This window comes from Lepidochelys kempii, chromosome 1, assembly GCF_965140285.1.
Source record: "Lepidochelys kempii isolate rLepKem1 chromosome 1, rLepKem1.hap1, whole genome shotgun sequence".
NCBI classification, from domain to species: Eukaryota; Metazoa; Chordata; order Testudines; family Cheloniidae; genus Lepidochelys; species Lepidochelys kempii.
Genome location: NC_136380.1, coordinates 62,057,104 through 62,083,688, shown reverse-complemented (window position 1 = coordinate 62,083,688; position 26,585 = coordinate 62,057,104). Strand labels below are relative to the sequence as shown.

Sequence of the window (26,585 nt, the reverse complement as noted above, 5' to 3'; positions counted from 1 at the left end):
CATTTAGCCACAACGCTGAGGAAGGGGTAGTGTAGTGCTGCACAGCCTTACCGGGAGCTCTGGAAGCGATTGTGTTTTAGGAGGCGCCATTCTTAACCTGTGATTGACATTCTTACCCTTTCGTGGTAAGCAAGCAGGAAAGACTGTGTATGCCTTCTTTCTCTTCCACACACTTGTGCTAGGGTGAGGGGAATCCTGGCACACGGCGAGCAGGAATGCTATAGTATCTTGTACAGCTGACTCTTCCACATGGCAAAATACTACCAGAGAGCTCAGAGTTACTTAGTACACTGCACTGATTAGAGCTGTGCTTGAAAGAGCTGAAGCTTTTGTAGCTCATTAAATGCAATTATCCACCTCATATGAATTTCCCAGAGTGAAAAACAATGCAGAACTTGATCTAAAAAAACCCTCCAACCAAACGAAAAGGAACTTTCCAAATTTATATGGTCTTAAGGGATTTGCAAATGTTGGTAGATGCTTTTGAAGGCAGTCTGGGAATTGTAATAAATTCCTTCCTGAGCAGTCACTTGCCCCATGAACAAAAGAAAACATTGCTTTAGGCCATTAAAGGTTGGCACAGAACACAAAGTATTTTAGGGCACAGAGTAGGAGGGGGGAAAAATCACTCATCCTTAGTCCAAAATTCAAGGGATTATTTCCAACAACCACCTGTTATATATAAAGGATGGCATATGTTATAAATTGCTGAGCATTGTATTATACTGTCTTATATGTCACTCTATTGCTCCAACACTCTTTCTTAGTTCAGCTGCCTTTTTTTCCATCTGTTGAATGTTCCAGTGCCACTGTCTTCTGTGCGACTGGAGTTTGTTCAGTTGACAATGCAAACGTTTTAGAATAGCATCACATCTTTTATTCTGTACCTAATAAAATAGAATAAAATACATCTGAGGACTGTTTGCAGGTAACACAAAGATTCAGACTAATGTAGCTGGCAGGGCTCTATGGTCAGGAAAGCTGCACTGCTCTGGCCAATGTTGATTTGTACAGAAAAGAGTATAGACAATACAAAGAGTAGAGGGGTGAAGATACTGTTTCATTCCTCAAAAACTGGATTTGACTGTAACTTAGGTTACTAGACAATAAGTTCGATCAGCAGTTCTCAAACTGTGGGTCAGGTCCCCAAAGTAGGTCATGGCCCAATTTTAATGTGGTCACCAGGGCCAGCATTAGACTTGCAGGGACCCAGGGCTGAAGCTGAAGCTCTAGCTCCAGTGCCACCTGGGGCAGCAGGGCTCAAGCTGGGGTTCCCTTTCCACCCCACCCAGGGCAGCAGGGCTCAGGCTGCGGCCCCATCCCAGGGTTATGTAGTAACTTTGTTGTCAGAAGGGGGTCATGGTGCAATGAAGTTTGGGAACGCCTGAGTTAGATGATCTCTTTATAGTCTCCAATATTCATATTATAAAATCAACCAAATGCTTCGCAGACTTTGGCCTAGGAGTTCTCCATCCAAACACCTCATAGACCAAGGCATTTGCCTTGTGGAACCTTCTAGGATTTTAACAAAAAAAAAGGATAGTCTCAAAGGGGAGTGTATGTGCGCGCGCCCTTTGTGTTTTCGGTTGGGGTTTGTTTTTTTTTCAGATTCCCCTTTCCTCTGAGATCTACAGAGCTCACAGTCTAAATAACTTAAAGAAAATGGAAAGTAACCCCAGGATCAGAGTTAATTTTCAGCGTGCAACAGTCATAAAGTAGATAGTAACTGACTGGAGTATAAAGGGCACTAATTACATTTATTCTGATAACCTAATGTTTTACAAAGTGCTTTCAGATGACCTAAAACTCCTCCTCTATCTTTCTCGGATGGATTTTGTCATGATAAAAAGGTCCGTTTTCAGATGCCGAAGAACAGACAGTTGACCTAGGATCTTAAAATGGTTGTGTTTTAATTTTCAGTTTAAGAATTTTCTCCAGTTCCTTGTAATCTGAAAAAAATCCCCTCTCTCCCTTCCATATTGTAGTGCTCTACTGAGCTAGTCTCAAATCTGTTCAAAACCTTTGTATTATCAGACTTTGAATCAGATCATTACATTTTATGACATTTAATTTGCCTAACAAGACAAAGGGTATGTACGTCTGAGACTCAACGCCTCTCAGATGTACTTTTGAATATCACTCAACTATTTAAACAATAACTTCATAACAATTAATATTTGGGCAGATAGCAAATTAGGAGGAGTTGTGCTTTCTCTACTTTACAGACAGCTCAAATTTTGAAGGTGCTCAGGAAGGCCATTTTCTTCATGCAATTGATTCTTCCATTGGTTAGATATCAGGTACCATAGGGCAAGCAATGAACAGTCAAGACAGAAACAAGTAGTAAACCGTTTTAGGTAAATTCTACATACTATCCCATTGCAGACTCTTTTTTAAAATTCCCAATATTACCTCCTTTCCCCAAACATCTTAAACTTGCCACCTATAAAGAGCAACTTCAAGAAACAACAAGTATTACAAGTTCAGCAATCTCTTCATTCGCTTTCAGAAGAAGGCAAAGGAGAAGTGATTGACAGTATTCTAAGATCTCGTGGCTGTATTTCTTCCTAAGCTGTTGCGGTGGAAAATGCTGATGACTAAAATTTTTCCCATGCTCTCAAAAATTCAAGCTCTCAAGGTTAGATGAGTTTTACCAATATTAAGTATTCTTCAGGATTTGAGTTTAATGGCGTTATCATTGGTTAATGTATATGCTTGGATATGTAGCAACCTGTTTAGTAAAATATTTTAGAACTTCAACTACAATATGTATGTTCTGTCATATGACTGTAATTATATTCTAGTCGAATAACTCTAAACCTTACCTCAATCTCTTTTCTAAGCTTAGCGTGCACTTTTTTCTCTTCTTCAAGCAATTTTTTCTTTTCATCGATAGACTCTTTTACCATAGTAACTTCCTTTATTAAATGTGTAATTTCTTCCTGAAGATACACGTGGGAATTAAAAACAAAAAGACCCCAAACCCCATTTGTAAAACAGAAATAACTCTAGTATAATTGTTTACCTTCTATAATTTCATTTTAACAATCTGTTTGCATAAACATTGACTTTAGCTAAAGAAATAAGTTCAACAATTTAAAAGTTTGACGTAAATAAACTTCCTGCCTACCTAGCAAATTATATGTATTGATATATTTACAAAAACTACACAGTAATATTGCTGTGGACATGGCTACAGCTACAGGGCTGTAACAATTTGAATTTATCTAGCACACTATTGCACACACAACTTTTTTAAAAAAAAAGTTTTTAGAAGTGTGCATATATACCAGTAGTCAACTTTAAAAATTCAATCAACTGATTATGTAATAATGTGCATAATATGTGAATTACATTCTCCTCCCATGTGAAATCTAATGCTAATGGAATTTTGGCTATTGTGTTTATCAAAGTGTAAGCAGGGAATGAACTCTCCCCTGACATCTAGTGATGAGCTGGGGGGTGGGGGAAGACTTGAGGACCCAACTGTATTTACATGAACACACCTACTCTGCCTCAGACAAACTGTGCTGACAAAGCGATCAATTTTGGGTGGTGTTGGGTTACAAATCACTTTAGCATTGAGTGCAGGGGTAAAGAAATGTTATCCTTATTGTAAAGGGAAGCAGAACTGTGCTTAGCATGTGCTGATTGAGGGGGTCACCATCAACTGAACTGCACTCGCTAAGCTGGGAACAGAGATGCCAAATCTCAATGAAAGGGGAGAGAGAGTGGGGACAGGGGTGGTGTGGGGTCTTTCTAAGTGTCTTAGATGCTATTTGACATTCCCTCCACACATGCGCACACTCTCTCTCTCTCTCTTTCTCAACTGAATGTAATCAGTTCTGTCTTTAAAAAGTAAGAGAGAGAGTGTTTTGATTTTTTAAGCGATCACTACAGCTGAAGTCTCTGAGACCCAGTTCTAAATGCTAATCCTTAGGCCAGGTCTTCACAATGGTGGCACAGTTGTGCCCATGCAGCATTTTAAGTATAGACCTGCTCTTAGACCTGCTGTGGGGCAGCATTTCAGCAAAACAGCCTGTACTAGCAGTGAGATTCCCCATGAATTTCTGAAATCACTGAGAACTGGGTTAGGAGGTGGGACCTCAAGACATGGTGTCACAGAGATTACAGCAGAGCTGCAGGTGGCAGCAGAGAAAGCGAGGGTATAGAGGCCAATGGGAGCAGAGCGAACGGTGGCGCAGTGACGGCAGCGGGCAGAGATGCAGAGGGAATGGTGGCAACTGCGAGCCAATTGCAGCGTCTATGGCAGCAGCAGTTGAGGCATTGCTTGATTCCCCGCCACCCCGTGAGTGGGAGGTGAACTCACATGAACGCACCTCTGAACCCTAGGTCTTTGCTGAGCAAGGACAGCAACTGTGAGTGGGGTGCAGTGGAGGGAGAGGGGAGTGGCTTGTTAAAGGAACACTTGTTTGTGGGACTTCCACACTGCCAGCATATTCTGGGGTGGGATGATCACATGATCACATGCTTTTGAATATGGTTGTGATGTTTTCCCAAACTAATGCTTGGTTCCTTTTCCCTTTTAATAAAAGTTCTTGTTTGTTATACATAGATTCAGTGCTTGCGAGTGCGGACGTATTGCCTCTTAAAGGCGCCTGGAGGTGGTGTTCAGTTTTCCCAGATTACTGGGTGGGGGCTCAAGCCCGTTCTGTTTTATAGTGTTAAGATAAACCCCTAAACAGTGAACCTGGCCCTTGTTGCTGCCGACTCCACGTGGCAGAAGGGCCACATTTATAAATGGATTTACATGTAATAAATCATTTCTCATCTATTGTAATTTTCTCTGATTATGCTCAAATAGCAATGTCGCCTACATAACTAAATGATTTATAATAAAAAAGCTGGTTTCTCTATAGAGTTCATTCTCAGAGAAGAAAGAGGGGATTATAAGATAAAACCTTCATTCTACATAGGCTTTTTTATGGTAGAAAAGCCACATGGAATTTAAAGTATATGCAATCACAAGCCACAGAAAGAAAGCACAACAATTTATAGAGTTTATAGGCAGCAAAAAGAGAGCATATCTTCCATGTTCCTCTTTATAGCACCAGATGTGAATATAGATGAATGTATACATTTACATAAACCCTAAATTCGAAGCTTTAGTGCATATAATCACTTGATCACCTATGTAATATACACTTTTGCCACTATAGATCTGCGGGGGAGGATACAGATTATGGCATATCTGAACAATTGTAAAAGTTTAATGCCATTTATGTAAGAAAGAGACACTAAAACCTGAACAAACTTAGCCCTTGCAGAAGCAGGTGCAACCCCCATTCTAGTCCGTATGAGACATAACCTTCCTATGTCAAGCCTTAATTTTGTCCATTAATCTTGTTGCAAGACTGGTTTATTGTGATAATTTGTTTTTGTTTTTTTAGTCTGGGAGCTGTAGGTTTAATCTAATCTCACATTACTGTTATAATAGTGTAACTCCAGTGGAGTTACTTCTGATTTATACCAGTGTAAGTTACATCAGAATTAGACTCTGTGATTCTAAGACAATTTCAAATATGCAGTTACTTAGTTTTCCTCTATAGTTGTACATTTTTGCAGCTCAGACTGCTTTAACTTTTACAAATTTAATAAAGCATTAAAATTACACACACACACACGATTGCTAGAGATTAGACATAATAAAATTGATGTTTTTTCTCCTTCTCCCTTCCTATGTCATCTTTTCTCACCCCCTCCACCTTCTGTTCACACATAGCTCAAGTACAATTTGTTACCAACTAAACAATGTGCTGTTAGCTGACAGTGGTAATGTAACATTTACAGGGATATACAGTGTGTGTTCTGAAAAGTGTATATGTAGGTTTATCCAAGACCCTGCAGTATCCTACAAATAACAGTGGATGAATTTTAACTGACAGCACTGTAGTTTCCTCACAGCCAAGTTAATGTTGTTATATCAGGTGAACCTAGCTTTTGGAATCAAACATCAAGAATAGTGGCTGGTACCATTTTTGCTGTAAGCTAAGATCACCATTTACTCAATCTAGCTTGGGCAATGAACCCAGATATTCCACATATCCGCACACCATAGCAAGCACTGCAAAGCTAGACCAGATTATAATTTTAAATTGTAAAATATTTTTGTACACAATAGGAAAGGTATGTAGAAACAGAAACATCTGACCTGCACTTGTTTTATAACTTGTCCTTCAGGATTCTGGAGATCATTCATTAATTCTTCTTTCTTTGTCTTTAGCTCTTTAACCATGTCTCGTTTTTTAGCAAGTTCGAGCATAACTGGCATTTTGCTTTCTGCTTCCCAATAACGCTCTTTATGAGCCATTATTTTCTCATGATATGCACTATTTCTTGCAAGCATCATCTCAAATTCTTCTTGCGCTGCTTCTGTGTCAAGTTTCAGCCTTATCTTTTCAGCATACAGGGATCTGACTTGGGACTCCAGACTTTCACAGTGATATTTTGTAGTTTCTATGTCATCATCTTGCTGATAAATTTGCCTTTCTGTTGCCTTTGTTTCTAATAAAGCAGACTCCATTTGTTTTTCAAGTTCTTGAAGCTCAGCCTGTAAAATGTTATAATATTCTCCTTTCAGTGGAAAGCCAATGTTTGGGAATATAGCAGTAGGCTATTTAAACAATATCATTTACATTTAGTTAACAGAATTCTTTCTTTTCATTTTATACAGAACACACAATAAAGAAATCTATACAACTTAAAAAAATAGTTTGAATAGAAGAGATCACTAGAGTTCCATTTCCTAAAATCATCACCAAGAGACATGATAGGTGACAATATCTGAGGCTTTATCCCAGGGGTAGGCAACCTATGGCACATGTGCCAAAGGCAGCAAGCAAGCTGATTTTCAATGGCGCTCACACTGCTTGGGTCCTGGCCACCGGTCCGGGGGGCTCTGCATTTCATTTAATTTTAAATGAAGTTTCTTAAACATTTTAAAAACCTTATTTACTTTACATCCAACAATAGTTTAGTTACATATTATAGACTTATAGAGAGAGACCTTCTAAAAACGTTAAAATGTAGTACTGGCCCGCAAAACCTTAAATTAGAGTGAATAAATGAAAACTCGGCACACCACTTCTGAAAGATTGCCGACCCCTGCTTTATCCCATTGGTCTTAAAGGTAAGTGTACATGAAATTTGTTATCTTTCAAATGGGTTCAGCTTCCTCATAGTCAGATGATGTATAGTGGGATGTGTCAGAGACCCTAACTGTATCAGTCTCCCTAATGTTTTATCTAAACTAGGAGTTTAGGCCAAACTAAACTCAACTGCTTTTCCTATTGCAGATGCAGGGTAAAATCAGGAGGCAACAGGCTAAAACCAAGGTAAAGGTGTCACCCTGCTTCTATATTAGGAAATGTGGTTGAGTTAATTGGGTTTAGCTAACTCAATTCGATCTAGGTTCTTACACTGCTCTCATCACCATAATATCTGAGTGCCTTCCAATCATGCATTAAGTGACATGAGTAACATCCATCAGGTGTAGTTTGTTCTCTCTTTCTCATGCTCTCCCAAGGGGGAGAATTGCATGTGCAGTGTAGGGTTTTGTGTTTAGGTATGGAGTTTTGTAAAAATGTATGTGCTGCTATGTGTTTTAGGTCAAGGAAGTGTGCCTTTTTAGGTCAAGGAAGTGTGTCTTTCACTTGCAGTGAGAGGTAGTGATGGTCCTTAGTTCCTGTTAACTCAGATCTTCTTAGCATCAATCATTTTTTCCCAGTCTAGATAAGCCTAAATCTTGTGATCTCCAGGACTTTTAGAAGGCATTTGACTTAGTACCACCTGACATTCTGAGAAAAAAAATAGCAATATACAAAATCATTGGGGCACATATTAATTGATTAAAAACTGGCTAAGTGATTCATCTAAAAAGTAATTGTAAATGGTGAATTGTCATCCAATGATGGCTTATGATGGGATATGGTAATTAAATATTCATGGTAAATAGGCCCAATGGCCTGTGATGGGATATTAGATGGGGTGGGATCCGAGTTACCCAGGAAAGAATTTTCTGTAGTATCTGGCTGATGAATCTTGCCCATATGCTCAGAGTTTAACTGATCGCCATATTTGGGGTCGGGAAGGAATTTTCCTCCAGGGCAGATTAGAAGAGGCCCTGGAGCTTTTTCGCCTTCCTCTGTAGCATGGGGCACGGGTCACTTGCTGGAGGATTCTCTGCTCCTTGAAGTCTTTAAACTACGATTTGAGGACTTCAATAGCACAGATATAGGTGTGAGGTTTTTTGCAGGAGTGGTGGGTGAAATTCTGTGGCCTGCGTTGCGCAGGAGGTCAGACTAGATGATCATAATGGTCCCTTCTGACCTAAATATCTATGCATCTATGACTCATTTCTAATGAGATATAACAAGGGTCTGCTCTGGGCCCAATGCTATTCAATCTCTTTATCGGTAATCTGGAAGAAAATATAAAAGCATCACTGCTAAAGTTTGTTGATGACACAATAATTGGTGGAGAGGTAAATGATGATAAAGACAGATTTCTGTCGCGGGATCTCTACAAAGAGATCTCAATTTTGTAGTAAACTGGGCTTACTTGATCAAAATGTTCTAATACAGCTAAATGCATGGTCATACATTTAGGAACCAAGAATGTAGGGCACGTTAATAGGACTATGGACTGTATTTTGGAAGGCTCAGAAATGGATTTAGGGGTCATGAGGACAACCCGCTAAACACTAACTCACCTTGTAATGCAGATGCTAAGAGAGCAAATATGATTCTTAGAAGTATAGGCAGGGGAATATCAAGTAGGAGTAGGGTATTAACAGCATACACAACATTAGAGAGACTATTACTGGAATACTGTGTCCAGTTCTGGTATCCACATTTTTAAAAGGATGTTGAAAAATAGTAAAGAGTTCAGAAAAGATCTATGAGAATGATTCAAGGACTGGAAAATCTGCCTAACACTGAGAGTCTAAAGAAGTGAGATCTGTTTAGTTAATCCAAGAGAAGGTTAAGAGGTGACTTGATTAAGGTCTGTAAGTACCTAGATGGGGAAAAGATTTCTGACAATAGAGAGCTCTTTAATTTAGCAGGCAAAGGCATAATGAGATTTGATGGCTGGAAGCTGAAACTAGGCAAATGCACACTAGAAATAATTCAGAAATATTTAACAGTGAGGGTAATTGTCTATTGGAACAACTTATCCGGGGCTGTGGTGGATTTTCCATCACTTTAAATCAAGCCGTAGCTCAGACAGATTTATGGGTTTGATGTGGGAATCAGTTGATGAAATTCTATGGCCTTTGTTAAAGTAAATCAGCCTAGCTGATGATAATGGTGCCTTCTGGTCTTAATATCTATGAATAAAACTAGACTGGACTCAGCATCTCACAATATAAAACAATAATGAAATAGTAGTGATTGGCAAAATAACCTACTATATCTTTTCCATCTCCGTTTTCTATGATGGTATCAGTAGGAGAGTGCATACCTACTCAAAGGGACATTGACAAGTGAAAATGTAGGAGGGATATCTGTTTGGCTGCAAGCACTAATGGTCTAAATTAAGTCACATTGCTGTAAAGTTACTGAATCCACTTACAGTACTGAAGTCTCTAAAGTAAACCACTTTGACAACTGAACTCTGACAAACTAAACCAAAAAGAATTAACTTAACAATATGTCCAGAAATTGAAGAGCTAATCATGAACACTATCATAAACAATTTAGAGTGCAGGCATGCTGTTAGGCAGGACTGTTACATGGAGGACCTGGATAACGGTATGAGGAGGGACATCATCTATGAAGCTGAATTCCTTGACAGGATTAAGGAGAATGACCCTATATTGTTTATATAGAACTTTTTTCAAATCTTAGATAACAAGAGAGAAACTTTCAGCAGAACTGGCATCATCTCTGATCTACCAGCCATCTAGGATAGACAAGTGAAAGGTCCGAACGGCAAAGATCTTGAATTTTGGAAAAGAAACAACTGTTTTATGTGCTTTCTGTGAAATACACATAAGGAAGTAGAGTTAGAGATGTAAATACAATCTTAATTTTGGTATTTCCTGACTTTTGAGTTCATAACTATTCAATCTTAACATTAATGCTAGCTTTTGTATGGAATGTTCTAGGTTAAAAAAAGGAAGAAACTAAAAGAAAATGAGTGAGTGTAATTGTCCAGGACTTTGAAGCTCCGTGGGCTTCCCAAAAGTTGCATATAACCTGTGTAAATATTATAATCTAGAAATATTTGCTGCAACAATATCTCAATATTCTGCTGCATGCCCCTTAGGAAGCACCTCTCCTGCAGGTGATAAAAGCTTTCAAGGCATGCCAGACCAAGGTTCCCTCTGGTGAGCCATAAAAATTGTCTGCAGAAAGGAATCCCTGTGCCATGTGCCCAAGAAGGTCTAAAGAAGGAAGCCACTGTTCAACAGACCTTAGAAGATCCAAAGGTGGGGATTCCTCTCCTGTGCAACTTTAGAGCTCCCAAATTGGGGAGCTGGTAGATAGATGCAGGGGAGCTGGTAGATAGTAGACTGATAAGGTAATAAAGCGGCCCCTAACTTGTGGACCTTAAAAAGACCACAGGAGCCCATCGCTCAGTGGTGATTCTCCTTCTGCTACTGATTTCAGCAGTATGGATGACTTGCCGTTGATTGTGAAACTATCTTCCTTAGGTGCGCATTGAGCTCAGAAAAAACAATCTACTCAATATGCATACTCAATATGTGATTTCCCAATACACATAACTTGATCAAATCAAAACAGATTTTGTCAGGAGGAAGAGTGTACACTGCTCTCAAATAGGAATTACTTTTCATGCAAAATTTCAAACCTTGACTGTTTCAGATGTAAGACTATTCCAAAAAGTGGTCAAAAGAATATTTTTAGCTCAGGAATAATGTATTTCCTTTTTATTCTCCCCATATTAAAAATATAGCTTTCAGATAGAAATCAAGACTGAATAATTCAGTCCAAAAGGTGAGAGTTTCAGAAAATCAAGGGAGTTTTTGCAAGGATCAGAACAGAAACCATTATGCAATCTTAGCCATAGCTATATATATCCAGTATATAATATATTATATTATCAAACAAAACCTACACGCACGGCAGTGAGGGCTGAGATAGGACACACCCCATCCAGCCAAAATCCACATGTCCTAAAGGATTTTAGGTTTCTTGAAAAAGGATACCAAAAAGTGAAACACTCCAGTGGAAAACTGTTATGGTGATTTTTAAACTCTTATTATCCTCTGTCTATCAAACCCTTCATTTTTTTTACTCAGTCCACCATGAAAAATGGTCTAAGCTTATATTTCATGTTTTGAGTTTTGCCATTTCAATTAAATTTTTGTAAAATAAAAGATTAAAACTTCTGTTAAAACTGCACCGTAATGACATAGGCATATACTGTTTTTGGCAAAACCTAAGTACATCAAGGTAAATTAAGAATGGACTAAGTATCAGAGGAGTAGCTGTGTTAGTCTGTATCCACAAAAACAATGAGGAGTCCAGTGGCACCGTAAAGACTAACATTTATTTGGGCATAAGCTTTCATGAGTAAAAAACCCACTTCTTCAGATGCATGGAGACTTGCATCTGAAGAAAAGGGTTTTTTACCCACAAAAGCTTATGCCCAAATAAATCTGTTAGTCTTTAAGGTGCCACCGGACTCCTCATTGTTTTTAAGAATGGACTAACTGCCTTAACTTTGAATTAAGATACCCCAGGAAAATAGAGAAATATCAGCTTCCCTTATTCATAGTAATACTTTCTTGTCTATTGTACTACATTGTAAATCCAACATTCTAAATTAGATCTTACCTGTAACTGAGAAAGAACTATTTTGCTTTTTTCTATTTCTGATGCTTGTGAATGTTGCTGTTCTGCTACTTGTTTTACAACTTCAACTAATGATGGAGAATTTTGCTTAGCCATTTCTAGACAAAAGGGTAGTATTGTAAGAACACAGAATAAAAATATATTGTTTTCACATAGTCTAGTTTGATTCCCATGTTAAACAGTTGATAAAGACAAAGGACAATACTTTCAAAATATTCTTGGACTTACTCTTCATATAAGAACCCAGATCAATAAATTATTCATCATGGCCCATTTTTGATCATCAAGGAAACATAATTAATGGGTTGAAACTCAAAGGAAATGATGATAGAGGATTCAAAATCTACACCACGGTGTTTCTTCTGTAAAACTACATTTTTTCCTTTGTTGAGTGTTATAAATGTTCTTCCTGCTGGTTCATGGGGCAGATCCTCAGCTGGTATGAACAGTCATAGCTGCATATGGTCACAACATGTGCTGAGGATTTTGCTTGCAGTTCTAATGTAATTTCTAACATTGCAACAGCAATATATGATTGAGGCAATTTAATCATAAACACCTATTATATTTAGGGCTGTCAAGCGATTAAAAATTTATCGTGATTCAGCGTGTGATTAAAAACATTAATCGTGTGATTAATCATGCTGTTAAACAATAATAGAATACCATTTATATCAATATTTTTGGATGTTTTCCACATTTTCAAATATATTGATTTCAATTATAACACAAAACAAAGTGTACTATGCTCTCTTTATATTTATTTTTATTTTAAATATTTGCATTGTAGAAATAAAAGAAATAGTATTTTTCAATTAACTTTATACAAGTACTGTAGTGCAATCTTTTTATCATGAAAGTTGAACTTATAAAGGTAGAATTATGTACAAAAAATAACTGCATTCAAAAATAAAACAATTTAAAACTTTAGCGCCTACAAGTCCACTCAGTCCAACTTCTTGTTCAGCGAGTCGCTCAGACAAACAAATTTGTTTACATTTGCAGGAGATAATGCTGCCAGCTTCTTGTTTACAGTGTCACCTGAAAGTGAGAACAGGCATTCCTATGGCACTGTTGTAGCTGGCATTGCAAGATACTTACATGCCAGATGCGCTGAAGATTCATGTGTCCCTTCATGCTTCAATCACCTTTCCAGAGGACGTGTGCCCATGCTGATGATGGATTCTTCTCGATAACGATCCAAAGCAGTGCAGATCAATGCATGTTCATTTTCATCATCTGAGTCAGATGCCACCAGCAGAAGGTGGGTTTTTTTGTGATTCAAGTTCTGCAGTTTCCACATTGAAGTGTTGCTCTTCTTCTGAAATCATGCTCCACACCCCGTCCCAATCCAACTTTGGAAGGCACTTCAGATTCTTAAAATTTGGGTCGAGTGCTGTAGCTATCTTTAGAAATTATCTTTAGAAATCTCATTTTGGTACCTTCTTTGCATTTTGTCAAATCTGCAGTGAAAGTGTTCTTAAAAGGAACAACATGCTAAGTCATCATCCGAGACAGCTATAACATGAAATATATGACAGAATGCGAGTAAAACACAGAGTAGGAGACATACAATTCTCCCCCAAGAAGTTCAGTCACAAATTTAATTAACACATTTTTTTAACGAGCATCATCAGCATGGAAGCATGTCCTTTGGAATGGTGGCCAAAGGATCAAGGGGCATATGAATGTTTAGCATATCCAGCACAAAAATACCGTGTAATGCCGGCTACAAAAGTGCCATGTGAACATCTGTTCTCACTTTCAGATGCCATTGTAAACAAGAAGCGGGCAGCATTATCTCCCGTAAATGTAAACAAACTTATTTCTCTTAGCAATTAGCTGCTCAAGAAGTAGGACTGAGTAGACTTGTAGGCTCTAAAGTTTTACATTGTTTTGTTTTTGAGTGCAGTTATGTAACAACAACAAAAATCTACATTTGTAAGGTGCACTTTCACAATAAAGAGATTGCACTACAGTACTTGTATGTGGTAAATTTAAAAATACTATTTGTTTATCATTTTTACAGTGCAAATATTTATAATAAAAATAATATAAAGTGAGCACTGTACACTTGTACACTTTGTATTCTGTGTTGTAATTGAAATCAATATATTTTAAAATGTAGAAAAACATCCCAAATATTTAATAAATTTCAGTTGGTATTCTATTGTTTAACAGTGTGATTAAAACTGTGATTAATTGCAATTAATTTTTTGAGTTAATTGCGTAAGTTAACTGTGATTAAGTGACAGCCCTAATTATATTGCTTATTTACCCCTTTATCCCTTCTTCAGGTAAAACAAAAAATAGAAAAAACTGAAAAAAAGACACAGTAGTAAAACAATCATAGAGAACACAATGTGTTTGTCAGATTGACTTCATTTACAACCATTTATCTGAAGCCTATTGATATTGTTTGTATCACTTCACATAAAGGTTAATTAAAGACAGAAAATCACTGTACATCAAGTAAACTGGCTAAATGCTAAATGCTCTGGAAAAAATGTGCATGAAAGGGGCACATATTAAGGATATCTTCAGTACTAAATTGCAGTCACCAGCACATAATTTAGCCATGAACTGGGTCTGTGGGGAGTACTGGACATGAGCAGCTGCTTTTCCCCCATACAGTTTTGGCCTCATTGCTGTGTATGGACCACGTCGCCATAGCTATATTAGGAGAGCCACTGAGGAGTATTCCATTTTCCAGCATTTTTGTCCACAATAGGAAAATGTAGAGATTTTCCTCTCAGATGATTTCTCTATATCATTTTGAGACATGGGAGGGGCAAGGCTAATGATCAAATACATTTCAATTTATTTTAAATCAGGAAAACAACTATGCCCGCTTCTTTAGGTGAAACTGAATAATAGTGGGACTCCTGAACTCTTGGCCTGTCTACACTCTTAATTCACCCTCTATTCTATTCAACATTACTTTGGCAGCTGCAATTTCTGTGGATAACGTTATCTGTGGCATAAATAAATAGCCTTGAGATTATGGGAGAAGTCCAAATATTATCACACAGGATGGTATTATGAGTCACGATGATATTTTGTGTTTTGCTTAAACCCCAAGCTTCTGAAGTCAGAATCTCAGTGTGTCAGAATCTCAGTTATCATTTTTTAAAGAGTAAGTTTCTGCCCCTGGTGCTTGCAGAGAAAACAAGATCCTTAAAGCCTCAAGAATCAGAAGGCAAATAAAAAAGACCCCCAAATGTATTATTTTTGAAAGAAAAGCTCATGATATTTAAGCCAATCACTTAATTTTTTGAGGCCTGATTCATTTAAAAAAAATTTTTTTTAATGCTTAGGGTTGGCTGTTCTGCAGCCCTGAGAAATTCCCCTGACTGAGGTTAAACAGATCTGCTCCATAGTGTGTGGGAGTCACATTCCCTCTGTGTGACCTTTGCTCCCTGGTGGCTATGTGCAGTGAAAATGTGATGTGTGTTTTGAGCCTTTTACAGCCGGGGGCTGCCCATGGGGTTTGACTCAGGATTAATTCTAATATAGAAATCATCCAGTAAGTGACTAGCATCACTTAGTATCGCCCTCAGAGGCAGTGCTCGCCCACTGAGGGGCCCTGAGCAGGAATATTTCCCCGCTCCCCCCGCATCCTAATAATTAATAGGGGGCCCTCTTGAGCTGCTTGGGGCCTTAGGCAATTGCTCAGTCTGTTTATGCCTAGCGCTGGCCCTGATGGCCCTGGAGAAAGGTTTTGTGAGAGCCCTTCTGAAGGGAGGGGCGTGACAGGAAAGTGGGGCGTGGTGTACAAATTAAAGCCAATGGGCGTGCCCCCCCTTTCCACCAGGCAGTGGGGAGGAGCTAGAGGTTGTGGCATTAAAAATAAACCTGCAAACAAAGAAAAGGGAGGGGGGAGGTCACCTGCAGTGCCCCAACCAACCCCTGTGCACCTTTGGGTGAGGGAGGGGGAAGCAAAGGAAACTGCTGTGGCGGGCTCCCCCTCAGCGTCACACAGCCCCAGAGCAGGGCCTGCTGCCGCCTGCTCCCTCAGGGCAGGAAGCCTGTGGTGGCCGGCCCCTGCCATGGCTAGGGAGTGTCTCTAAAGAGGAGCGAAATGAGAGAGAAGAATCGACACAGCTGAAGGGAGCGTCTAAGCAGGAGAGAGCCGACAGGGAGACAAGGAGGTAAAGGGGACATGCAGTATTGCCAACTTCAAGAGATCACAAATTGTGAGTCGGACCCTCCAAAATCTTGGGATTGGCTCAAAAAATCATGGGTTTCAGAGTAGCCGCCGTGTTAGTCTGTATCCGTAAAAAGAAAAGGAGTACTTGTGGCACCTTAGAGACTAACAAATTTATTAGAGCATAAGCTTTCATGAGCTACAGCTCACTTCATTGGATGCATACAGTGGAAAATATAGTGGGGAGATTTATATACACAGAGAGCATGAAACAATGGGTGTTACCATACAGACTGTAACAAGAGTGATCAGGAAAGGTGAGCTATTACAAGCAGGAGAGCCGAGGGTGGGTTGGGGGAGAACCTTTTGTAGTGATAATCAAGGTGGGCCATTTCCAGCAGCTGACAAGAATGTCTGAGGAACAGCGGGGGGGCGGGGGAGAGGGGGAGGAATAAACAAGGGGAAATAGTTTTACTTTGTGTAATGACCCATCCACTCCCAGTCTTTATTCAAGCTTAAGTTAATTGTATCCAGTTTGCAAATTAATTCCAATTCAGCAGTCTCTCCTTGGAATCTGTTTTTGAAGTTTTTTTGTTGAAGAATAGCCACTTTTAGGTTTGTAATCGAGTGACCAAAGAGATTGAAGTGTTCTCCGACTGGTTTTTGAATGTTATAATTTTTGACGTCTGATTTGTGTCCATTTATTCTTTGATGTAGAGACTGTCCAGTTTGGCCAATGTACATGGCAGAGGGGCATTGCTTGCACATGATCACATATATCACATTGGCGGATGTGCAGGTAAACAAGCCTCTGATAGTGTGACTGATGTGATTAGGCCCTATGATGGTGTCCCCTGAATAGATATGTGGACACAGTTGGCAACGGGCTTTGTTGCAAAGATAGGTTCCTGGGTTAGTGTTTTTGTTGTGTGGTGTGTGGTTGCTGGTGAGTATTTGCTTCAGGTTGGGGGGCTGTCTGTAAGCAAGGACTGGCCTGTCTCCCAAGATCTGTGAGAGTGATGGCTGAGGTTGATGGTGGGATGGAAATTGTTGAAATCATGGTGGAATTCCTCAAGGGCTTCTTTTCCTCAAGGGTCCAGATGATGAAGATGTCATCAATGTAGCGCAAGTAGAGTAGGGACATTAGGGGATGAGAGCTGAGGAAGTGTTGTTCTAAGTCAGCCATAAAAATGTTGGCATACTGTGGGGCCATGCGAGTACCCATAGCAGTGCCACTGATTTGAAGGTATACATTGTCCCCAAATGTGAAATAGTTATGGGTGAGGACAAAGTCACAAAGTACAGCCACCAGGTTTGCCATGACATTATCGGGGACACTGTTCCTGACAGTTTGTAGTCCATCTTTGTGTGGAATGTAGGTTATTTCCCCTCCCACTGTTCTTGTAAAGTGCTGGAAATGGCCCACCTTGATTATCACTACATAAGTTCCCGCCCCCCCCCCCCGCCCCCACTCTCCTGCTGGTAATAGCTCACCTTTCCTGATCACTCTTGTTACAGTCTGTATGGTAACACCCATTGTTTCATGGGTGTATATAAAATCTCCCCACTATATTTTCCACTGTATGCATCCGATGGAGTGAGCTGTAGCTCATGAAAGCTTATGCTCTGATAAATTTGTTAGTCTCTAAGGTGCCACAAGTACTCTAAAAATCATGACATTTTTAAAAAAGATGATATTGTGTTTTTTAGGCCAGTCTCTTGATTTTTGGGGAAAAAAACAACAAAAAACACCTGGCTCGTCCCCAGGGTTTGTGCCTGTGACAGTTTTGCCTACTCTTCCACATATACCAGATAAGGTCATTTTGGCCCATGCTGCAGGTGCTCTCACCCCCACATCTGCCCGTCTCTTGCCCAGTAATTAATCCTGTCCTCCAGATGCCCATCAGTTCAGTCCCCCAGTCCCCATCATCACCACCCTATCAGTTCAACCCCCCTACTCTATCGACCCCACTGACTCAGTTCACCCTCCCAGAACTCACCCCATCTGCTCAGAACCCACCATCAATACAGCCCCTCCACCCCATCAGTCCCCACCCCTCCTCACTTAAGCCCCCTCAGGAAATCCCCAGGCCATAGTTCAACCCTCCCAGCCTCATCTCTGCTCTTCTTAGGGTTCTTCACCCCCCCCCCCCAAGGCCTGGGGGGCTACAGTAAGGTCCCCTCTCCCACTTCCCTGGCTTACAATGGGGAGCCCCAGCCACCCGGGGCTTACAGCAATTTCTAAGTAAAATTAAGCCTTATTCATGATCTATTGAGAGAACTCTCAAATATCAGAATTTGGGGAAAAAATCCTGACATTTGAGAGTTCTATCGTGAGATCATGAGTGGGGCTTAATTTTACTTAGAAAGCGCATCTCTCATGATAAATTCGCGAGAGACGGCGTGTCTGGATGTGCTGGCAAACAAAGAAGGAAAGTGGAAGGGAAAACCAAATAGAAGTATCTGCAAATGACGAAAAGGGTTGTGTAAGAATTAAAACAAAAGGGAGTGTGGGGGTGGAGGAGAGAGGACAAAATAAAGGGAGTAAGCAACTTATTAAGGCAGAAGATATGAACAGCTACAGGACTCCTTTGCAAGCCCTAATTTAGGGGTGGGGCTGAGATTCCTGGCTGTGCAGTCAGGCCCATCAGGAGCTATGTGCGGCCCAGTACATCTTGTTCACTGGGGCCCCACCCTCTCCCTTTCCCCTCTATTTACAGATGTGTTGGGGGCCACCCTGAGCTCAGGGCCCTGCTACAATTGTCTCCCTCTCATCTCACCAGCACTGCTCAGTGACCTGTGCCTTAGGAGACTGCTGCAACTTAGGGTACGTCTGCACTGTGAGCTGGATGTATAAATTCCAATCACTGCTTGCGCAGTAAAAACAAAAGGGTAGCTGCAGCAGCAGAAGGGTCTAGACACCCCAGGTGTGCATGAGTATCTTGGATGGGATTGTACCCAGGGTTGGGTAGCCTCTGCTCCTTTATTAGACTCTTTTAGTCTAATTTTAGTACTCTAGCTCTATCAGAGGTAGTGAGGGCATGTTTCCTTAAGCTGGACATTACATTTTCAGCTCAAAGTATAGCCATACCCTTAGAAAAATTAGGTCAGGGCTTTCTAAGTTACCCAATGGGCTTCTCCAACCCCCAAAACACCCCAGGCTCAGCTGGGCATAAAGGTGTATTAAAACCACCTTAGCTCACCCCACCTGCTACCCCACCCCATGGGCTGTCAGTCTTGTGCTACATTTCCTAGCCTGCATCCTCACTGTAAAAAGGACAAGTTACCTGTCTGAGTGAAAGCAGCACCTGGGCCTTGGCCTAAACCCCCAGCTGTGCCAGCTAGCCCAGGTTTAAAGCACCATTAAACTTGTGTGAGGGGATTTTGTGTGTGGATGGGAGTGGGATTAGGGGCAACATGTAAGAGTCCAAGTTAACTCGGCAGCGAAGACATACATAGAGGGACAGCACAGACTCTCACCCTGATTTTCTAGAAACTTGTGTAAAATGTGGGTTTAGGGGAATGTTTTTGTTTATGTTTTCTAACATGAAGGTGTATCTGTTCCTAATTTTAACTGTCTTATTAATTAGGCTTTCACATTTCCAGTAATAAGCAAGGTAGTTTGTTTGCAATGCAAAAAATGGAAAAGGTCATGCTTTTGTCATTGCAACCCTCAAATGTGAAGGTTTATATCCCTACAATTTTTATCCTACTTAATTTAACTGATGGTATCATTATCTGTATAAATGTCTATTTTTTTAAAATCATGCTAAGCTCTTTGGTTCCATGTTGCCTTGTGGTAACAAGTTCCTTAGCTTAACTAATTCATTGTGTTAAAATGTGAGTATTTTTAAAATCAGTTTTAAAATTTGATGGCATTCATTGTAAATTGCTGAGAACATCAGCTTCATTGGCTTCTCCTTGTTCTTCAGTTATGAAAAAGGATAAATAGGAGGACCTGATTTTCCTTCCCAACACCATGCATCATTTTATACAATAATACCATGTTCCCTGTTACTCTTCTCCTCTTCAGACTAAACACAATATTTCAGGTGGTGAAGTAATATCAATTAATATCATGTCACTATAATATTTTTGGTATTATTTTGTATTCCATTATTTTTATTTCTTAACATCTTTTTTGCCTCTTTTGCTGCACTCTCACCAGCTGTTCCCATGGTGTTTTCTACTTTTATCATAGTTTTATTTTCTGTACTTTTCTTCAGATACCATACACAATCTGATTGTTGGCTGCAGATTGCTGGAAATGGTTTATTCTTGTGGCCATGCTAATGTACCAGTGAAGTTAAAAATTTCTGAAGGGCTCACAGGAATAATTGGCTCTCATGAAAATGAAAAAGCACTTCCTGTTTTTAGTGACGCCTTTTAAAAATATTGCATGTTTTGCAGTGCCTCTAAGCTTCCTTAGCTCTGTTCCTGTGGCCCCTTTTCTCTTTCAGTAATTTTGAGTTAACTTTCTGTGGCTGTTCCCTTCTTGATTTACTGCCAAACCTCTCCGTCGAGCAGGGAGTTATACTATAGCAGAGAGGAATTCTTTATCTTCTGTGCTGCCTTTCTCTCCACTCCATGTATTTATTTTCTTATTTGGGGGTCCAGCCATTTCTGAGGCTATGTGAAGCTTCATATACATGAACAGAACCCTCGCAGAGGCACATATCATTACAACGAGTTGCTGCCTAGAACTGGTATGGCAGGGTTAACACTGCTTCCTGGTTTTGTATTACCCTAGGAATTAATCATGTTAGTGCCTTTGAGTACCCTTTGGGATTTCCTGTGTACAGTGACAGTAGCAACTCAGGGCCTCAGGCAGAGAAAAGGTGGGTTTCCCCCACTCAGGTCTCACCTAGAAGGGGATTTCCATCTTGCACAAATCTACTGCACGACTTGCAATTATGCAGATATATAAGGCTCATAACAGTATGTGGGTATTTTGTGTGATCTCTCGGGAGCTGCAAAAGGATTGTCCACCTCTGTAAGTAAATAGCTGTACTTACGTCTTTGAGCTTATATTTATTTATGGAAACTCTATGTACTTTGTATTTTGTAACTGTAAATGCTAATTTCTGGCTCTTTTACACACATAAATATTCCTAAATGAAGAGTGGTTTCTACATTTCGATGGCATTCTGCTTGTTGATCTATAGTGATTTATTAAAAGTGTTGTGTGGAACTTTCAACACCCTCCGTATTTTTTCTGGAGTTGATGCATGTCTTCACTTATTAGTAATCTCACATAAGATGTTAAATACTTTCTGGCTTTTTTATCTCTTTTCAAAACTGCACATATCTCTTTACATCTCAAAAAAGAAAATAAGAGAGATAGATAAGATCCAAAGGAGGTCAATGTGGGGAAAGTGGCAGTCTTTGCTAGTCCAAAACTGGGAATATATTCAGTTTATTTTCATTTTCAGATTTCAGTTTAATTTTCTGGTAAATTTTCTTCATGATATTTTTCTATTCTGACCTGGCTTTTTTTTCATTTTATGTTTCTTTTCTCTCTTTTCCTTTTCCTGTCAGTTCCCACCATTCTTTATCATTTTATCCTTCCTTTCTTTTCTTTGGATGGGGTCTGTAGCATGGGTTCTGCTTATCATCCAGCTTTGTGTACTGAGTGTTTCAGAGGGTGTACAGAAGAGAGTGAATTTGCAGGTTTGGTCTTCAAACCTGCATGAATTTTCAGACTTTAACCGTGCACTGTAATGAACTGCTCTCTAATAAATATTTTCTGATGAAGGAATTGGCAGTTGCATATTCTGAGGAGCGTTGGGATTTTCAAGCTAAGATATTTCAGACTTCAACAACCATGATACATTATAGAGAACCCAACATACTGCTTTGCTTGGCACACAATGTGCTGTATAGCAGTACCCAGTGTTTTGTGAATATCTCAAGAAGCAGTCATCAAATTCCACTCTAATGTAAACAAAATGTTGTATTTGCAATAAAAATAATGCCAGTGCAACACCATTGATTCTGATGGAGATATAAGATGCAAAACTGGCTAAATGCACTAGTGAATCAGCCTCATTATGTCCATTTGTGCACAGCCTCATAATTGCCCTAATGGATTTCTTTCTGTATACGCACATCTTAATGATTGTGCTGGTAGATATTTCTTCTTCAACAGGCATCCTCCCTCCCTCATTTTACAGGTGGTGTTTTCTTTAGGAAGGAGGGAAGATGTGGGAGTCAGTGACCCCTGCTCGCCCTCCCCTACTCATATATATGAGGTAAGAGGGAGTTGCAGTTTTCTGTCTTGTCCCAGAGAAGTTTCCTTTTGTGGGGTATGATGTTGCCTGTAATTCAACTGGGATCTTCTGATGGCAGACAAGCAAGGCACTCTCCATTGGGAGCCAGCAGGGCAAGGAAGATGCCTGCTGCAACTGCCACCTCATTATTGCTGCTTGTAACTTAAGCTACCGTTCTGAGTTCTCTGGTGACAGCTGTTGGGTCTGTGGTCTTGACCTGTCTCACGCAGTTTCATCAGCAAGCAGATTTCCCTAGTAGGTGTCATCAGTTGTATGTAATAATAGTCCTAGGGAGATTGAGAGTCATAAATCCCTTGACAGACACTGTCACCGGCTGTCAGATTTTGATCATGAGTCCTAGCTTATTTCAAGTAGACCAGTCAAGTCCTCTGCATCTGATAGCAAGAATGAAATCTTTTATGTATTCTGTACACAAAGAGAAAACAGGCACTTTTAATCAGGATGACTTTAAATTCCGTTTGAGGGAAACAAAAATAAAGAAGGAACAAAATGGAAGTCCCCATGAGAGACAGAATGAGTACAGGATGTTTCTTCGTAACACCTTGTGACGATTTGGGGAATCTGTCTACATACAATTTATGAATCCTGTTTGAGATTATGAACTCTGTATGTATCTTTAGCAAACTGCACACTTCATTTTGATTGTAAGGCTAGTCTGGCTTCTCTGGGGTTTTTTACTTCCATTTTGGGATGAAATTCCAAGAGGTGATAACCCAGGGCTAGCAATGGAAGGTTAGTCTTCTATTCAAATGGGAAAACCCTGGAAAAAAGAAGGTGGCAAAACCAAGAAAACCTGGTTCTGCCAGGAAGCCTAGTATTCAGGCAACAGATCACCTGGTGGTGGACTTTGAACATCTGACAAGGTCACATGACAGAGGAAACTGCAACTTTATAAAAAGAGGACTCTCAGTAGCCATTTTAGAAAGAGGGGGAAGAGACCAGAAGCAGAAAGCAATGCTCTGCAGAAACAGAAGGGTGAGGATCCTGGATACCCTAGAGCAGCTTTAGCAACCTGAGGACCCCAATTTTGATTTTTAAAATGTTGCGGACCCCCAAGCTCCACCCTGCCCCACCTCTTCCTGCCTCAGCTCCACCCCTGCCCCAAGGGAAGCTTTAGAGTACACAAATCCAGCATGGTGGGATCCAAACACAGCAACCTGGTGAGTGTTCAGCAGGGGGAGTTCCGCTAGGACTATGACACACCAGCTTTGAAAAAGGTGACAATGAAAACCAGGAATGTTCTTCATTTGTCATGTGGATTTGGAGCCAGGTTTCAGTGTCCTCCAGAGCAGGGGTTCTCAACCTTTTTCTTTCTGAGCCCCTCCCCCGAACATGCTATAAAAACTCCATGGCCCGCCTGTGTCACAGTAACTAGTTTTTTGCATATAAAAGCCAGGGCTGGTGTTCGGTGGTAGCAAACAGGGCAATTGCCTGGGGTCCCGTGCTACAGGGGCCTCTGCAAAGCTACATTGCTCAGGCTTCAGCCCCATATGGCAGGGCTCAGGGTCCTGGGCCTCAGCCACATGTGGTGGGGCTTCAGCTTTCTGCCCTGGGCCCCAGCGAGTCTAATGCTGGCCCTGCTTGATGGACCCCTGAAACCTGCTCGTGGGCCCTCAAACCGCTGGTTGAGAACCACTGCTCCAGAGGATGCAATTAACAGAGAGGCACCAACTGCTTCACGGAGCTGTACCTCAAGTTCACCTTAGAAGCTGTATTTGGGAGGAAAGGAATCCAGGTCATTAAAATGCATTTGTGAAAGCCAGATTATATTGTGTGCCATACTTTTAACATCTCAGATCTGGAGAAACACAAAAAGAATGCAGAAGGGAGATTTAAACAAAAGCAGAACAATTCCCATCTCTTTTAGTTCCCTTTTGCTCTTCACACTGGATGCAATGGAAAATATATTTGAAATTACATTACTTTTCAGTATGTTAATTCCTCTAACCACTAAACAACAAATAATAAGTTGTAACTTTGCTTATTTAGACTTATAATGTTCTCTTTTTCTTTGAAGGTGTTTTATTCAATATCTGGTACCTTTAGGACTCCTTAAATCATCTGGAAGATGGCAGAAGCAGTAGTGATTGATCTGTTCAGTCTACAAATGAACTCACAAAATAATGGCGTTCAGAAGTTATTATGTAGCACACTAGAAAGGATTGAAAAACACTTCTCTGCCAGTGCTCCATTTGTTTACATAATGTGCTACCAAACTCCGAGAAGCGAAAGGAGCAGTGAACAAGATTCGTTACTTAAAGTAATCAGCGGTTTTCAGATTCTGAAGAAAGGAATTGAGGTTGTGTGCATGACAAGTACAGCTGCTGCCTTGTACACCATTAAACAAAAACTAGATGAAAAGGATTTAAGCATCATTAAAATCATTTTACCAGTACAAAGGAAAGCTTTAATGGAAGTGTTTATAGACCACCTATTCACTGCTGTTTACCAGTTCCAGTTTGAGGATTTTGGGGTGGATTGTGAAGGAAACAATCTCCAACAAATAGCTGAACCTCAGAGTGACATACAAACACTTTCTGCCCCTGAGATGGAACTCGTCAGGCGTGAGATTCAGACATTCTTGGAAAGTCTGCCAGCCCTGAAAGGGAAGCTTACCATTCTAAAATCTTCCTTGATCCCAGGTAAACTGGAAAACAGATTTTATGGATTTTTTAAACCTATTTCATTCAGTTTTCAGTTTACGGATTCTTCTACTTCAGGGGTTAGTAACATGAAGTCCTAGGCATGAAATTTTCACCCCCAAAATGTCTCTCTGCTGCTGTGATATCCCTATAGCCAGCCAGGGGAGAAGTCCCCAGTGCAGACATCAGATAAGATAGCCATAGATTGTCCTATGCAGCCCCCCCTTGTAAGTCCAGGCACAGGGGGCATAGAAGGGGCCTAAAGAGGTAGGCCTGTAGCACTCTGCAGATTCTCAGTGGCACTGCTGAATAACTTAGATCAGTCCCACAGGATGCCTAAATCACACTGGAGCAGTCCAGAATTGGGAAGGAGCAAATGTGGCTTAAAGAATGGCACAACATAGGTTACGATTCTGTGTGTTCAGTGTTAGTGCTGACGCAGAAAACAGAGACACCATCTCAGCTGATGGGGTCAGTAGCAGTGATTCTTATGGGGAAGAAACAAAAAGCAAACACCTCTCTGAGTGGAGCCATAGAGCACAATGCTCCCCTTAATCTAACTGCTCTCCATCCCAGCGCTTGTGGGCTCTAAGCAGCCAAATGAGGGCTGTGTCTTGTGTTGAAGTTCTGGGTGGGAAGGGTGGGCAATGGGTTCCCTTTACCCTGCTCTGCCAGCACTCACACCTTTCATTTAATTAAATCTTTGGATATTGTTTTTTCCTGCACTATTGGAGGGGGGCATCTCATGGTTTAGATAAAAACAACCTTCTTACTTCATATTCCGACTACTTGAAATGACACTCCCCAAGTCAAAGAACTGAATTGTTGGAAGATCTCTATCTGGCTATATCCTGTATCTGTTTGGATGTTAAGATAACAAATATCTTCAGAAACACACCCACTATATGCCTTAGCCAGTGAGAAAATCAGTTATGCCTTACAGTAATGGTTCAAAGACTTACTACCTCATTTTTCTGTATGTACATTATTCCCAGCTTGAGAAGAGGGATTTTTCAACCTGAATTTTCCTTGAATTCTTCCATCGGGCCGACAGGAGATTATAGCACAGCATCCCTTGTGGCAGAGGAGTTAGAGGTTGTAGAGAATGCACTGGGAATTCTTTATTCAGGGTGCCTGGTCTCTCACTCTCTCAGTCACATGTACAGACACTTTGTAATTCTCCTTATCTATCTAGGTCACAGATACAAGCCTGGTCTTCACCTAAAACTTAGGCCGACCTAGCTATATCACTCATGGGTGTGAAAAATTCACTCCTGTGGGGGACGTAAGTAAGCCAACCTAAGCCCTGATATAGGCACTTCTAGGTTGATGGAAGAATTCTTCTTGTGACCTAGCTAGCACATCTTGAGGGGGTGGATTAACTACAACGATGGAAACACTCCTTGTGTCACCATAGCACATCTGCAGCACCATAGATGTGTCGCTGTGGCATCTGTAGTGTAGGCATACCCACAGTCCAGTGGCATAGATAGGAGTGGAAATTTGGGTGGGCCCCAACTTTCTGGTGGACGGGCAATGACAGACTGCTAGCTCAACTTCTCCCCCAATGCTACACCCTATTCCTAGCCCTGGTGCCCCAGACATAGGACTTCACCTGCCAAGCTGGGCACGTATATGGGGCGGCTCAGAAAATGTCAAGGCA

General features: G+C 40.5%; 2 protein-coding genes across 10 annotated transcripts in view; one reads left to right on the top strand and one right to left on the bottom strand.

Moving 5' to 3' along the window:
- Positions 1-737: 737 nt before the first annotated feature.
- On the bottom strand, positions 738-11,939 carry CCDC122 (coiled-coil domain containing 122). Its single transcript, XM_073345699.1, has 4 exons — positions 11,826-11,939; positions 6,173-6,571; positions 2,826-2,942; positions 738-887 (listed from the first exon to the last, which is right to left on the bottom strand). Exons 1-4 carry the CDS (start codon positions 11,937-11,939, stop codon positions 738-740), a joined length of 780 nt encoding a protein of 259 aa, XP_073201800.1.
- Positions 11,940-15,668: 3,729 nt separating this feature from the next.
- Positions 15,669-26,585, top strand: part of LACC1 (laccase domain containing 1) — a 54,867-nt gene continuing 43,950 nt past the window's right edge. For 3 of the 9 annotated variants that reach the window (XM_073345191.2, XM_073345183.2, XM_073345126.2), the window contains exons 1-2: positions 20,770-20,983; positions 24,298-24,922. In XM_073345191.2, coding sequence (XP_073201292.1) covers positions 24,349-24,922 — 574 coding nt within the window. In that variant the 5' untranslated portion in view covers positions 20,770-20,983; positions 24,298-24,348. Of the gene's footprint in view, positions 16,040-18,710; positions 18,818-20,769; positions 20,984-22,163; positions 22,242-24,297; positions 24,923-26,585 lie in introns of those variants that run through there. The other 6 variants (XM_073345136.1, XM_073345154.1, XM_073345163.1 and 3 more) reach the window with 6 other exon arrangements.